We start from the raw sequence: 13,594 nt of genomic DNA, 5'->3' as shown, positions 1-13,594 counted from the left end.
TGACAAATCCCAGTCTTGATCCGTGTCAACCCAACAGACACTTTCGGAGATACCCGTAGTATACCTTTATAGTCACCCAGTTACGTTGTGACGTTTGGTACACCCAAAGCACTCCTACGGTATCCGGGAGTTACACGATCTCATGGTCTAAGGAAAGGATACTTGACATTGGAAAACTCTAGCAAACGAACTACACGATCTTATGCTATGTTTAGGATTGGGTCTTGTCCATCACATCATTCTCCTAATGATGTGATCTCGTTATAAATGACATCCAATGTCCATAGTCAGGAAACCATGACTATCTGTTGATCAACGAGCTAGTCAAATATAGGCTTACTAGGGACATGTTGTTGTCTATTATTCACACATGTATTACGATTTCCGGATAACACAATTATAGCATGAATAAAGACAATTATCATGAACAAGGAAATATAATAATAATGCTTTTATTATTGCCTCTAGGGCATATTTCCAACACTTTACTCGTTCCATAATACATCATCCTGCAACTAACTTATTAGTTGCAATGCTTGCAAGGCTTGAGTGATGTGCATTACCGAGAGGGCCCAGAGATACCTCTCCGACAATCGGAGTGACAAATCCTAATCTCGAAATACGCCAACCCAACAAGCACCTTCGGAGACACCTGTAGAGCACCTTTATAATCACCCAGTTATGTTGTGACGTTTGGTAGCACACAAAGTGTTCCACCAGTAAACGGGAGTTGCATAGTCTCATAGTCATAGGAACATGTATAAGTTATGAAGAAAGCAATAGCAACAAACTAAACGATCAAGTGCTAAGCTAACGGAATGGGTCAAGTCAATCACATCATTCTCCTAATGATGTGATCCCATTAATCAAATGACAACTCATGTCTATGGTTAGGAAACATAACCATCTTTGATTAACGAGCTAGTCAAGTAGAGGCATACTAGTGACTCTCTGTTTTTGTCTATGTATTCACACATGTATTATGTTTCCGGTTAATACAATTCTAGCATGAATAATAAACATTTATCATGATATAAGGAAATAAATAATAACTTTATTATTGCCTCTAGGGCATATTCCTTCAGTAGTTATGTTACTACATCTACTAGTTAGGAAAATTTAAAAACTTAAATTTGAACATGCTTTGCAAAAAGTGTAGGAAAAATGTATAATGGCTATAACTTTTGCATACGATGTCAGAAAAAAACGTATAATATATCAAAATGTTTAGCACGAAAATCCGCATCCGATTTTGACAGCCTATGGCCTGTTTGCAAATTTGTAGAATCCTCAAATTCTAAAAGGAAAAAAAGTTATGCTCAAATTTTAGTTTTTTTATTTTCGTTAAATCTGGTCAAACTACTTATTCAAGAAGTATTAGTGTTACTAAATAATTATTCAAAAATATTAGTGTTACTAAATAATTATTTCGGGTTTTTTGAATTTTGGTCAAATCTGGTCAAACTGTGGTCAAACAATGGTCAAACTACTTATTCAAGAAATATTAGTGTTACTAAATAATTATTGTTTTTAGAACAATAGTTTCAAACTCAAACAGTGAAATGTGTGACTTCATGCTCAAGCTAAACTCCTGAGGGTTAATAGGATTGACATCTTACTATTGTTAGGAAAACAATAAGTGCAGACTTGAAAACGAGGGAGAATAGAACCTGAAAGTTAAGCGTGCTCAGGCTGGGGGAGTGGGAGGATGGGTGACCGTCCGGGAAGTTAGATGATTTGCAATGATGAGGGGTGATTAGAGATTAAATTGAGCAGTGATGAGGGGTGATTAGAGATTAGAGGTTAAAATAATTCAAAATTTTAAAAATCAAGAAAAAAATTTATTTTAAAAAAAATTCTTTTAGTACTGGTTGGTGTTACCAACCGGGACTAAAGATGAACCTCCAGGCAGCAGCCACGTGGAGGGCCTTTAGTCTCGGTTCGTATAAGAACCGGGACTAAAGGGGTGGGGGGGGGCTTTAGGGTGTGTTTGGTTGAGGAACCAATTGTCATGGAATGAAATGGTTTCATTTCAGAGGAACGGGTCGGTTCCATTCCTATATTTGGTATGGGCAAAAAAGTAGAATGGGTTGTTTCCGTTCCGGTGTTTGGTTGGAAGAACGGAATGAAAAATGAAACGACATAAAATTCAAAATTTGGGCAACACTTCATTTGTATTTTTAAGAAAGGCAACATATCAGTATATATTGACAAGCTTGACACATAAATGATAGCACACCGAACACAAATCTTCTCTTCCTTGCGTGATCTTCTCTTCCTTGAATCAAAAAGGAAGTTACACGTTAGCATATACTGCAAACACATACTGGATATCATTTATTTGAGTAGATATTGGATCAAAAAACAGCCATGAATCAAAAAACAACCACAAGCCGAACTAGCTCTCTCGGCTGGACAATCTCCATGATTGAAAAAAGTACCAGCTGCATCATATACACGGGGATGTGAGAGAGGCTCATACCTTCAGGAGAGGAGAGTCTGCTGCACCTCTGCGCCAATGTTAGCCTGCCGGAATCCCACCTAGACCTCCGTCCCGCTGCAAGAACGCCGGCACGCAGCTCCAGATCGAGAGAGGGGGGGTCTTCTGCCCCGTTCATGACTCCCCTATGGTGCTGCAGATCCAGAGAGAGGAAAGAAGAGTCTGCCGGCGGCGAGAATCGGAAGGAACCGGGGCGGCGGACTGGATCGAGGGAGGAAGAGAGACGAGGGGCAACGGCGCACCAGGACAGGTGAGGCTCGATTGGGTTTGCGGGGGTGAGACGAGGAGCGGTTCCATGTCGTCCGCCCGATTTGGAGGTTCCACTCGGTTCCGCATCTGGGCTGAATATTCGCTCTGCGGGGACGTGTTGGTTACCGTTCCATGTACCAACCAAACGCGAGAACTAGGCCCAGGAACAAGTCCGACCCATGACATTCCAGTCCATTCCAGGAACCAAACACACCCTTAGTAACGACCCTTTAGTCTCGGTTCCAGAACCGGGACTAAAGGCCCTCTAGAACCGGGACAAAATGCCCTTTTTCTACTAGTGCTGCATGTCTACTCTACAACAAGCAATTTTTTTTTTTTTTTTGCTCAGATGATGATCATTTCTGTAGGAAGAAGTTGCAGAACTGTGAGCTTTTACATGAAGTTCCCTTGGAATATGGGAGACCTGAGCTTGAACCTTGAATGTTGGTTGTTGCAGCAAAAAAGTTTGTTAGTTGGCTTCTAATCTGCCAGTGCGACTTGAAGAAGATTCCTTAATGCCGTTGCCTGAGCTAGTGTCAGATTGTCCACTAGGAAAGTAATTTGGTTGTTAGTGATGTGAGAAGCTGTTTTTACGGCAACCTGTAGAGCTGTAGCCTCCGCCTGAGATTCGACACTTTTGAGATCTGCAGAGATTAAGATACATGTTCATTCATTCATATTCCAGTTTTGCTTGAGTCATTGTTGGAGCCTATAGTGTACTTCCATGCAACATCAGTGTGAACCTTGCAACATGTAATCTAAGCATTTATTTCTAATGAACATCCCTGCTTCTGCTTGTGTGCAGATTATGTCGTCGTTTCCTGTATTAATTCTGTTGGCGAACCTGCAGTATATGTAGAAGATACTAAATCTTGACTTTTTATTATTGCTTGCATAGCTGCGTATACCTACATAGGAGTTTGATGTCTTGCCAAGAAGGTTATGATTCCTGAACTTCCAGATACACCAAAGAAAAGCCGTAATGTTATTGAAAGAGGCATGGGGGTAATTCGAACTTTGGAAGTATTGAACCAAAGTTTTGCACAAATAATTCAAACCTAATATTTCAAGGCTCAGAGAACCAAGCAGCTTTAGCAAAAGGACAAGTGAAGAATATGAGTACATCATTTTCTTCTTGATCACATCTTGCACAATGTTTTATAATATGATAAGAAAATCTACCTGGCCTCGTACCTGTTGGAATTGCTCTTCTAAGAAGCCTCCATGTGAAAGTTTATACTCTGGGTACCATCTCCTTTGATCTATAAGTCTATTTTAAAATTTGCTTTGCACATACAGGTACCTGTCTGGGTGTTGGCGCTCCATGTCCCTGCATATCCTGGAGGCAAGCTCTATATGCGGATTTGGAAGTACATTTTTCTGAATTATGTATCTTCCAACATATGATGTCAGTACCTCCCGATTGAATGATTGGAACTTGCATGATGATGTTAGCTGCCTGCTCATCAAAGAGAGTGCAGGCATGTATCAGTCAAGGGACCAAGTAATGACGGAAACCGAATATATTTTTTCATGGGAACTCTTTTCATCAATATAGCCACAAAAGAAATATAACATTGACAAAAGATCTTTAATAAACATGTTGTTGATGAGAAACTCTTCCTAAAGCCCGGTGTTGCCTTAAGGCGCCATGGGTGGACAAACCCTAGTGCCGACCAACCTCCACCTCCTACAGCACCGTTGTTAGCCAACGCCACCTCTTGTGGACAATGGTGGTTGGCTCTCGTCCTACTCTTGTTGGTTTTGGTCGTTATCCACGAACCCTAGCAGGGACCTCACTGGTTGGCGGGTTTGGCAAATGTGGTGGTGGTGGTGGTGCACAAGCTATTTGAAACTTTCCTGAATTTTGAATTCGCACATGTTGGTTCTAGACATAATACATTAGAAACCCGAGGCCGAAGACATGGGCGATGTGACGAGCGGGAGCGAGGAGTGTCGACCTCGACGAGGTCGACCCAGGACCTCGTCGGAGACAAGGATGGCACTGTGAGCGACAACGAGTTGCGATGTCGGCGGCGGAAGCAGGGAAGAGGCTAGATTGGTGTGAGTGGGGGTGTGTTGGCTCGTCGGCGTAATCTGGCTCCCAGAGAGGTTTAGAGAGATGGTCGGGGGCGCCAGTAGCATGACGGTGGGGAGGCTAGGGGAGAGTGTTGTTGCAACAACGCGAGTGCAGTAGCGCCGCTGGTCATGGGTGGTGGCAGCACACGGCCCGACAGGTGGTGGATCGGACTGCTCATGAGGAGGAAGAAGAAACACAACAGTTATTCCGATAAAGATCCGATGGCGAAAGAATGACTTTTTTCCAAGGGCCAAAAAATTGACTTACACCAAAAAAGTAAATTAGGCGTCTTACAAATAGTTGCCCCATTTATCAATAGACTGCAATCTTACCCATTTGGGACTTGCCCATTCAGTTCCTCAAACTAAACAAAAATGTATTCCCTCAAATAAAAATGTAAACTGTATATCATGTCTAGATTAATACTGTTTCACATCAAACGAGATACACTTTGCACATTTAGAAACAACAGCATATCACATCTAAGTAAGGTTGCCGCGTTACAAACTCACAAGTAAAACAGTGATTGTTTTAACCTGATCTCAAGCATCCACCAGGAAGCAAGAAGCTGAACCTGCGTGCGTTCTTGATCAAATAGGAAGGCAGGTGCATGGCCGACGCCGACCTGGGTATTGGCCCCATCTTCTTGAAGAGATCCCTGAAGGTGTACTCCTCGGGGAGCATGTCGAACAGGTCGGCGCCGGCGCAGACGACCCGCTGGATCCTCGCCGGGTCGAGGAAGCTCTGCCGCCGCACCCGGTCCGCGTGGCTGTACGCTCTCATCTTGAACGCGAACTCGGCGATCTCCCTGAAGCAGAAGCTGCAGTGCCACCCGGCGTCGGCCAGGATCAGGTCGCTCTGCCGGGAGTGCTGGTACGCCGTGCGCTCGCTGAAGATGTGCGCCGTCGCCCTCCAGCTTCCCTGGTCCACGGGGAACTCGAAGGAGTAGACGTAGTTCTCCAGCTGCAGGTGCATCACCGCCGGCACCCCGTCGCACCACCGCAGCAGCTGCACCGTCTCCGGGCTCGGGATCTCGTCCGCGTCCGCCATGATCACCACGTCCCCGCCCGCGACGCCCGACCGCCGCAGCAGCGCGTTCAGCGCGCGCCGGTGCCGGGCCTCCACGTCGAATGGCTGTTCCCGGCGACGAGACCCCGGTCTCGGTGTGGCGATGGGGAGCCTGTCGTAGACGATCTTGGACCTCGCGAACGCAAAGCGCTCCAGGTTCTCGGCGAAGGAGAGCGGCTTGGGGATGCCGGTGAAGGTGGCGTTGGCCTCCAGGATGACCAGCTTGTGGACGTAGGGGAGCAGCTCGCGGTAGCGGATCTCCAGGGTGTCCAGCTCGTTGTTGAAGAGGACGGCGTCGAAGACCCGGCGAGGGGAGGCGCGGGCGCGCCAGCCGTGGAGCGCGCACAGCTCGGCCATGGATGTGTTGGGGGCGTAGTAGTGCGGGATGACGGTGAAGGGCTTGGGCGGCGTGTCCCACAGCGGCCGGAGGAAGTAGGTAATGTTCCGGTGGTGCTGAGTTATGACAGCAACAATGGCCACCGCCGACAGAACCAGAGCAATGGCGGGTATCGCCGACTTCAACTTGGCAGGTAGTATGAGTCGTCGTCTCTTTCCTACGACTCTTGCTGCCAGGTTAAAAGGCCGATAATCCGAGCTTCCGGCCATGCTGATGAAGGATGATACAGATGCACACAAATGGAAATGAAATTAAGTTTCTTTCAGTAGCATAATATGACAGTTGTCCAATTCATGAAGCAATCTCTCTCTCTGTCTCTCTCTCTCTTACTGCGGCGCTGCAGTAAGTAACCTGCGTGATTTGGAGCAAGAAAAGAGCAGGGAATGAGCAATAAAGTGGTACAATTAAGAAGGGCTGCCATGCAACATTAGTAGTATGTCAGACAAAAATGGAAAGCACATATACAGGTAAGATTTTATTATTTTTTTGTTTGGGTAGGCAGCTTGTTACAAAGCCAGATTCAGAAGAAGATATCATGTTCCCCGTAGCGTTAGATGGGGGAAAAGAAGCAGATATGTACAAACAAGAAAGCAGAAAACTAAAGTAAAAGAGGAAAACCGAAGCAATAAAACCTGAGGAGATAAACAGAAGCAGATATGTGGCCTATCTATCTATTGTTCAGAAGGAGAGCTTCTTGAGACCACAAAACCTTACGGAGTTAAGCAACCTTGAGAGTGGTGACCCAATTCGGCCACACAACACACAAGCAGTCAGGCAGGATGGGGGCTGAGGGAAGGAGAAACATAGTTATTGAGAGAGGAGGAAGGATTGAGCACCAATTCAAAATTACTTGCAAAGTAGGTACCTGATGCGGAAGAAAGGATCCCCCAGCGCCAACGGAGGACCGGGCCGCCGCCGGACGGGAGGAAGACGAAGAAGAAGATTTCTAGAATGGAGTACTACTACTCCACTCCACGCCTTGCCTTTGGAGGATCCGTCCGGTCAGCCCGTCTGAAATACGTTTGGACCGACCGAAATGCTCTGACTTGATCTCCCGGCCCGCACCTATTTTATCTTTATTCCCTTTCTACCTCTCTCTCTTGCTCGTCGACCATGCAAAATTCCAAAGCTCGCTTCGACAGGGACTGCCCGGCCAGCACACGCCATTTACTCCTTCCTATGTACGCACTCTCACGTGTGGACTGTGGGCCCCGATCTCTCACGGTCACGGTGGAGTGCAAAACAGCCGCGGTCAGCCGGCCGGCCGTTTCTGCTGCTGATTGGTTCCGCCGGCCCACTCGAAACGGCAGATGAGACAAATTCTGTTTTTTGGGGAGGAAGATGAGACAAATTCAGCCAGGGCTTCTTTTCTAATCTAATCATCCTTCCTTCTCAATCGTTGCCCGGGTTTAGAGCATCTGCTGCAGCCCGACATGGCAGATTCAGGCTCTTAGATGTCTTATAAATGTCCTCGTCCTCAACCGAATATCTCATTAGCAAATCCTCAAGTCTATAAAATTGTAAAATCAAGTCCAATCTTTGCCGGAGTCCGTCCTTATCCTTGTTGTTCCCTTCCGTGCCCATATATGACGGCCGTGAGACCCGCGAAGCGAAGGCCCAGTCGCCATGAAGCCCACATGGGACAGGAGGCACCGCTGTCTCCTGCGCTCTAGTCTTCCTCATCAAAGGTCGCACCCTGGTCATCGCTCGTGGAGGTGAGATCGACGATAGACCCTTGGTGCTTGGAGGCCGGCACCTCCACCACATGGTTGCCGCACCAAGGGGTGCCGGTCACCTGTTGCGGCACCACGGCGGCGTGCAACTCCGCCTCCGTGGCCTCGGCCGCAAGGTGTACCGTAGCATCCTTCGCCCTCTGCCTCGCACGGCGGGCACGTTGCTCCATAACACCGAACGACCCATAATGCATGTCGTCGTTTACCTTCGACTCAAAGCGCAACGCAACGGGAATGACGCGCCATGCCGCCACTCAGGTGTTGGGGGCACCAGACAGACCGCACCGCGTCCAGCGAGGCCGCCAAGACGCGCATCCCACCACCAGGCCCGACGGATCCAAGCGCCATTTGTGCAAACACAATGAATTCCTACCAGATCGAGTATGTCCTTGATTGTGCGCGGAAAGCGAATAGCTAGGGAGTATTTTCAGAGAAAGTTGATTATAAATAGGTCAATGAACCACCTAGCTTTGGTGTTCGGTAAAACCAGACATAACTGTTACTTGATGGTAATGAAGTAACAAAGGCTTATCACATAATAGGCTTTCTGATTTGCAGTAAAAACATACTCCCTTCGTTCCTAAATATAAATCATTTTAGAAATTTTATTAGACTACATACGGAGCAAAATAAGTGAATCTATATTATAAAAAGCGTCTATATATATCCGAATGTAGTCTCTATAGTGGAATCTCTAAGGACTTATATTAGGGAACCGAGGAAGTATATATTACTACAATAGTACTAGGAGTACATGTCACTGTAAATGCAAATATTGCTCTGGCTTTGATTTACCTATCCCTGTCCTGATCACAGCAAACAGACATTTTATGACTAAACTCATAAAAACCCAAAATTTAAAAATTCATCCTAGCCTCCGCAGCATCTCAACGAGAGCCAAGTAGCACCGATTGACCTCTTTATGCGTTAGCAAATACTAGTGGTGCCAGATAAGCAGGTGGAATTCAACGAACATGAGCTTCTCCAAACATTCATTAGCCAGAACTAAGATTATAAATGCTCAACTTCAAACCAGATACTCCCTCCGTTCCTAAATATTTGTATTTCTAGAGATTTCAACAAGTAACTATATACAAAGCAAAATGAGTGAATCTACACTCTAAAATATGTCTATATACATCCGTATGTGGTAGTCTATTTAAAGTCTCTAAAAAGACAAATATTTAGGAACGGAGGGAGTAGAAATTAAACAAAAACACACACAGAATGGGACATCATGGAACATGAGCAGATATCGGAGGTAGAACATCCACCTGCCTGATACTATATACTCCTTCCGTTCCAAAATAGATAACTTAACTTTGTATTAAGTATAAAGTTGGGTCATCTATTTTGGAACGGAGGGAGTATGTAAGATAACCAAACGCTTGCACGCATGCGTACACACTGAAATTTGTTAGAATTATGTCGAATATTATTGTATAAGGTAGGTTACAGTTGGACTTGATTTGGACTGTGTGTAGACAGGGTAGGAGTTGTGTCCTAATAGGACACTTGTATCCTAGACCTCTCATATATAGTGGAGGTAGACACACGATGTAATCTATGCCAACATAATAGCACAGGCACGCAAGGGGAAGCCTGCGGCGTGTGCCGGCGCCCGGGTGGCCGGTGTGCGGTATTGTGACGGTGTCACGGGGAGGAGCGTCTGTAGTAAAGCCCCGGGGATGTAGCCATATTGGTGAACCTCGTTAACAAATCTCGGTGTCGTGCTCGTGTGATTGCTTGGTCTTCGGTATATCGACGGAGCGCCTCGAATTTATTCTAACAAATGGTATCATGAACAAGGTTCGATTTGAGGTTGCGGTTGTTGATTTAGAGGAGAAAAGTTCGACATGGATCGGCTGGTCAACACTGAAGATCGAGCCATCGAGATAAGTCGACGAGTTCATGAAAGCAATCGGATCAGCAGGCAGCGGCAGGAGCGAAGTGTCTCGACGAGATCGGATCTGGCGGCGGCGACAGTGCGGAGTTCGGCAGGAAGGCGCTACACGGCAGGGTGCTACGCGTCTAGGCGCGTGCGACCGCTGAGCGAGCGGGGCGGCTCACGACAGAGGCGCAAGTGCAAGGCGCTCAGGCGGAGGCCCGTGTGGCCCAACGGCCGGCTGCAGTCTACAGATATCTAGGCCTGACCCAGTGCGTCGCCGGCAGAGGCCAAAAGGGATCGTGATTACGTGACTCTTGGAGATTTGCTTTTGAAGAAAAAAGAAACGTCAGGTGCAGACCTGTCGTGGTGTGGTGCGTTCAGGCAAGAGGCAAATCAGTCAGCGAAACAAAAATTCATCAAAGGGAGAACCCATCGGAAGTAGCATAGGCTATGGTAGCAATATAAAAAAAAAAAGCATCGGGAGTTGTGCTTGAAGTGGAGCAGTACATGGAGCATTGTTGATCAAAGGCATCACGGGAGTTACTGCAACTTGGTTATCTTTCATGGGTCGGGCATACAATGACCGTAGAACCAATAGGGTACTAGGTTTGAAGCGCAGAAGTTCGTCGGGACCGAAAGCTTCAGGGTATGGCAGATAAGGATGCGAGATTTATTGGTGCAACAAGGATGCTTGAGGTCATTGCAGGAATTTAAGCCAGTTCAGATGGAAATATTGTGTGATGGATGGGAATTCGTCAAAGATGATTTGGAAGCCTGGAATGTGTTGCACAAAGAGGATCATGTTCTACAGGGCGTCGAGCAAGGCACGAAGTGTGGGAGGACATGATGCAGGGTAGAGCATGGTTGCAGTCGGATTATTTCGACTGGGTCGGACTGGACAGTCTGATGGACTGACGTGGATGTCGGTCAAAGCGGAAGACGACGGTGATTTCAGCGACTACGACATAGGAGCGTGATGCTGATAGTGATCGACTTTTGGGGCGTGGAAACACGTGGTGCAGGCTTGAGGGCTTGTGCGGCTTCGACAAGACTAAGGCGCAGGGTTGATTCAAGGCAGTGTACACATGAGAGCTTGAAGTCGACAGGGCGCGGGGTAGCACAGCTAGCTACATGGAGTCATGTTGAAGGTGGAGCTGGAGTCTAACGGAAGACTTCACTCTGTGCTGATGGAGGGGCTACGGTGTAAGATATTGGAGAATCGAAGCCTATTTCAGCGGGATAGCGAGAGACACATGGATCGGACTGGGGCCCAATGGTCTGATGGAGATGTGATACTCGGCATCGGTCGGTGATGATCGGTGGTTCTCTGTAGTGGGTGTTGAGGCAGTGTGGGCTAGCTACCCGGGAGACTCGACCAGGACAGCAGAGGCTCGACGCGGTGATAGCGGCTGAGGCGTGCGGTAAGCACGGGACACAGCGACAGGCCAAGGCACTGGTGGTCAGACATGTGGTCAGACAAATTGTGCAGGGGTGCTGAAGCAGTGTTGACGAGTACCGGATTCAAGTTGGTGACTGGGTCTATCGGTGCCGGAAGATGGACAGGAGTTGACCATGGAGAATCTGTGAAAGTGACGGAAAGTCTGAAATTGTCAAAAGCGGAGAGAGTACATGGCCGTATATTCTGTGGTGTTCGGTGCACATGGCAAAGTGCGGGTGACAAGTACAGAAGGAGGTGGAGTGCTATAGCTGTGGGACATGTCAGAGACTATCCGGGTGAGACAATTGTGAATTTGACTCAAAGTGACACAGGGCGACGGTGAAATTCCTTCAAGTTTCAGACAAACAGTCATGAAAGAGCGGTGATGTTGAGTTCAGGTAACTCTTATATGTGACACCCAATATGTGAGTTGTTCATTTTCACGCAGATTAATGATCAGTGTGTGATGGCGTTGAGCGGATACTCCGGAAGTTGGGAGCACAAAGTAGAGTAACGAGGAACTTAATTTTTGCTCGAGTGTTGACTGTGATGAAGACGAGAAGGGACTACAGTTGCAGGTGGAGTCACATGGAGTCTGGGAGTAGCAGCAGTGCTCATGGTGTATCTCAAGTCCAATGTACATGGAGGTTTGACGCACGGACGAATTCAAGGTGGTGGAGAATATTCGCCAAGGTGGAGTTTGTTAGAATTATGTCGAATATTATTGTACAAGGTAGGTTACAGTTGGACTTGATTTGGATTGTGTGTAGACAGGGTAGGAGTTGTGTCCTAATAGGACACTTGTATCCTAGGCCTCTATATATAGTGGAGGTAGACACACGATGTAATCTATGCCAACATAATAGCACAGGCACGCAAGGGGAAGCCGGCGGCGTGTGCCGGCGCCCGGGTGGCCGGTGTGCGGTATTGTGACGGTGTCACGGGAAGGAGTGTTCGTAGTCAAGCCCCGGGGATGTAGCCATATCGGTGAACCTCGTTAACAAATCTCGGTGTCGTGCTCGTGTGATTGCTTGGTCCTCGGTACATCGACGGAGCGCCTCAGATTTATTCTAACAAAATGCAAGCAAGATCAATTCGCAAGGGAGCCTGCCACAACATGCTTGCGTGAAAAATAAAGCAGAACAAATTGAATGAAACACAAGTCAAGTACTCATTAACCGAAGCAAGTCAATGTACCTTTCACCATTCATGCCGGTTGACGAATGTCCACAAGAATCAGATAATAGACAGGAGTTACCAAATTAAGAGATTAATTCTTACAAGTCCATTTCACAGCTGATCAGCGCATATGCTACATAGATGGTCAATCTCCTTGGTTGAACACACAAAATGCAAATACCTACAGTCCTACACCAGACAAGCCCTTTCTGCATTTCAGTCGCCAGAATAATGTAAAGAGGCCTGTGGAGCAAGCAATACCATCAGCCAAACAATTTTCTACTAGTCATTCAGGAGAATCCATTGGGAATTATTCTCATGACTTCTGTATGACTCGAATGAGAAACATTAGCTTCACCATTGTGGAAGTTAAATCATCTCAGAGTTATTAGGAAGAAACAACATAAGAAAAAGAAAACACTACGTAATTTGTAGCGTAGTATCACACATTCGACCTCAAATTAAGCAGTTTTTTGCTACATTTGATCTAAGTAGAAGCTAAAAGAACAATGGGCATATGAGAGGCTCATGGTCTTATGGAGTAGAAAAGAAGGGGCAGGTTTCTAGCTAAAGGCATACTTTTTAGAAATGCAAGACCCAGCTAGACACTAACAAATCGGAGCAAGGGATCATGCGTCTCGTCTTATTAACTGAAATTTCCTTAGATCCAAAATGACTGCCATTTTCTTTGTACTCTTCACAGCATCAAGCAATAATTTCAACACTACACCAAAGATTATGCTAGTGAAACTAAAAAGATCTTATTAGGGATGAAGCAGTTTTATGTGACGAATCTAGTCATGATTATGAAGTGCTATTAAACATCCATGATGGCCAAAATTGAAGAACTTAACTCCAGATAAAGCACGGCCAATGTATGTCGGACTGACCAAATTATGTAAGTGGCTAGTGGTCAATTACAAATATATGCAAGTTTAGCGGACAATGAGTGATGTGCTGAGAAAATGTTTAATAAAACCGCCTGAAACTATGAAAATTGCCCAACACTATGCTACTACAATAACTCGAAGTAAAACGATGATTAGCAGTATAAGATTTAAC

The 13,594-nt window shown here is 46.3% G+C and overlaps 1 protein-coding gene across 5 annotated transcripts; it reads right to left on the bottom strand.

The window, feature by feature from the left end:
* Window positions 1-5,188: 5,188 nt before the first annotated feature.
* Window positions 5,189-7,377, bottom strand: LOC125516035. 5 transcript variants are annotated; one of them, XM_048681519.1, is made up of 3 exons: window positions 7,160-7,377; window positions 6,927-7,080; window positions 5,189-6,645 (listed from the first exon to the last, which is right to left on the bottom strand). In XM_048681519.1, exon 3 carries the CDS (start codon window positions 6,501-6,503, stop codon window positions 5,361-5,363), a length of 1,143 nt encoding a protein of 380 aa, XP_048537476.1. In that variant the 5' UTR covers window positions 6,504-6,645; window positions 6,927-7,080; window positions 7,160-7,377; the 3' UTR covers window positions 5,189-5,360. The 5 variants fall into 5 exon arrangements, with proteins under 5 accessions (XP_048537476.1, XP_048537478.1, XP_048537477.1 ...); XM_048681521.1 differs by having other exon boundaries at window positions 7,004-7,080; XM_048681520.1 differs by having other exon boundaries at window positions 7,009-7,080.
* Between the last annotated feature and the right edge of the window lie 6,217 nt (window positions 7,378-13,594).

Source organism: Triticum urartu, chromosome 6 (genome assembly GCF_003073215.2).
Source record: "Triticum urartu cultivar G1812 chromosome 6, Tu2.1, whole genome shotgun sequence".
NCBI classification, from domain to species: Eukaryota; Viridiplantae; Streptophyta; class Magnoliopsida; order Poales; family Poaceae; genus Triticum; species Triticum urartu.
This window is presented reverse-complemented; position numbering and strand designations above follow the sequence as displayed.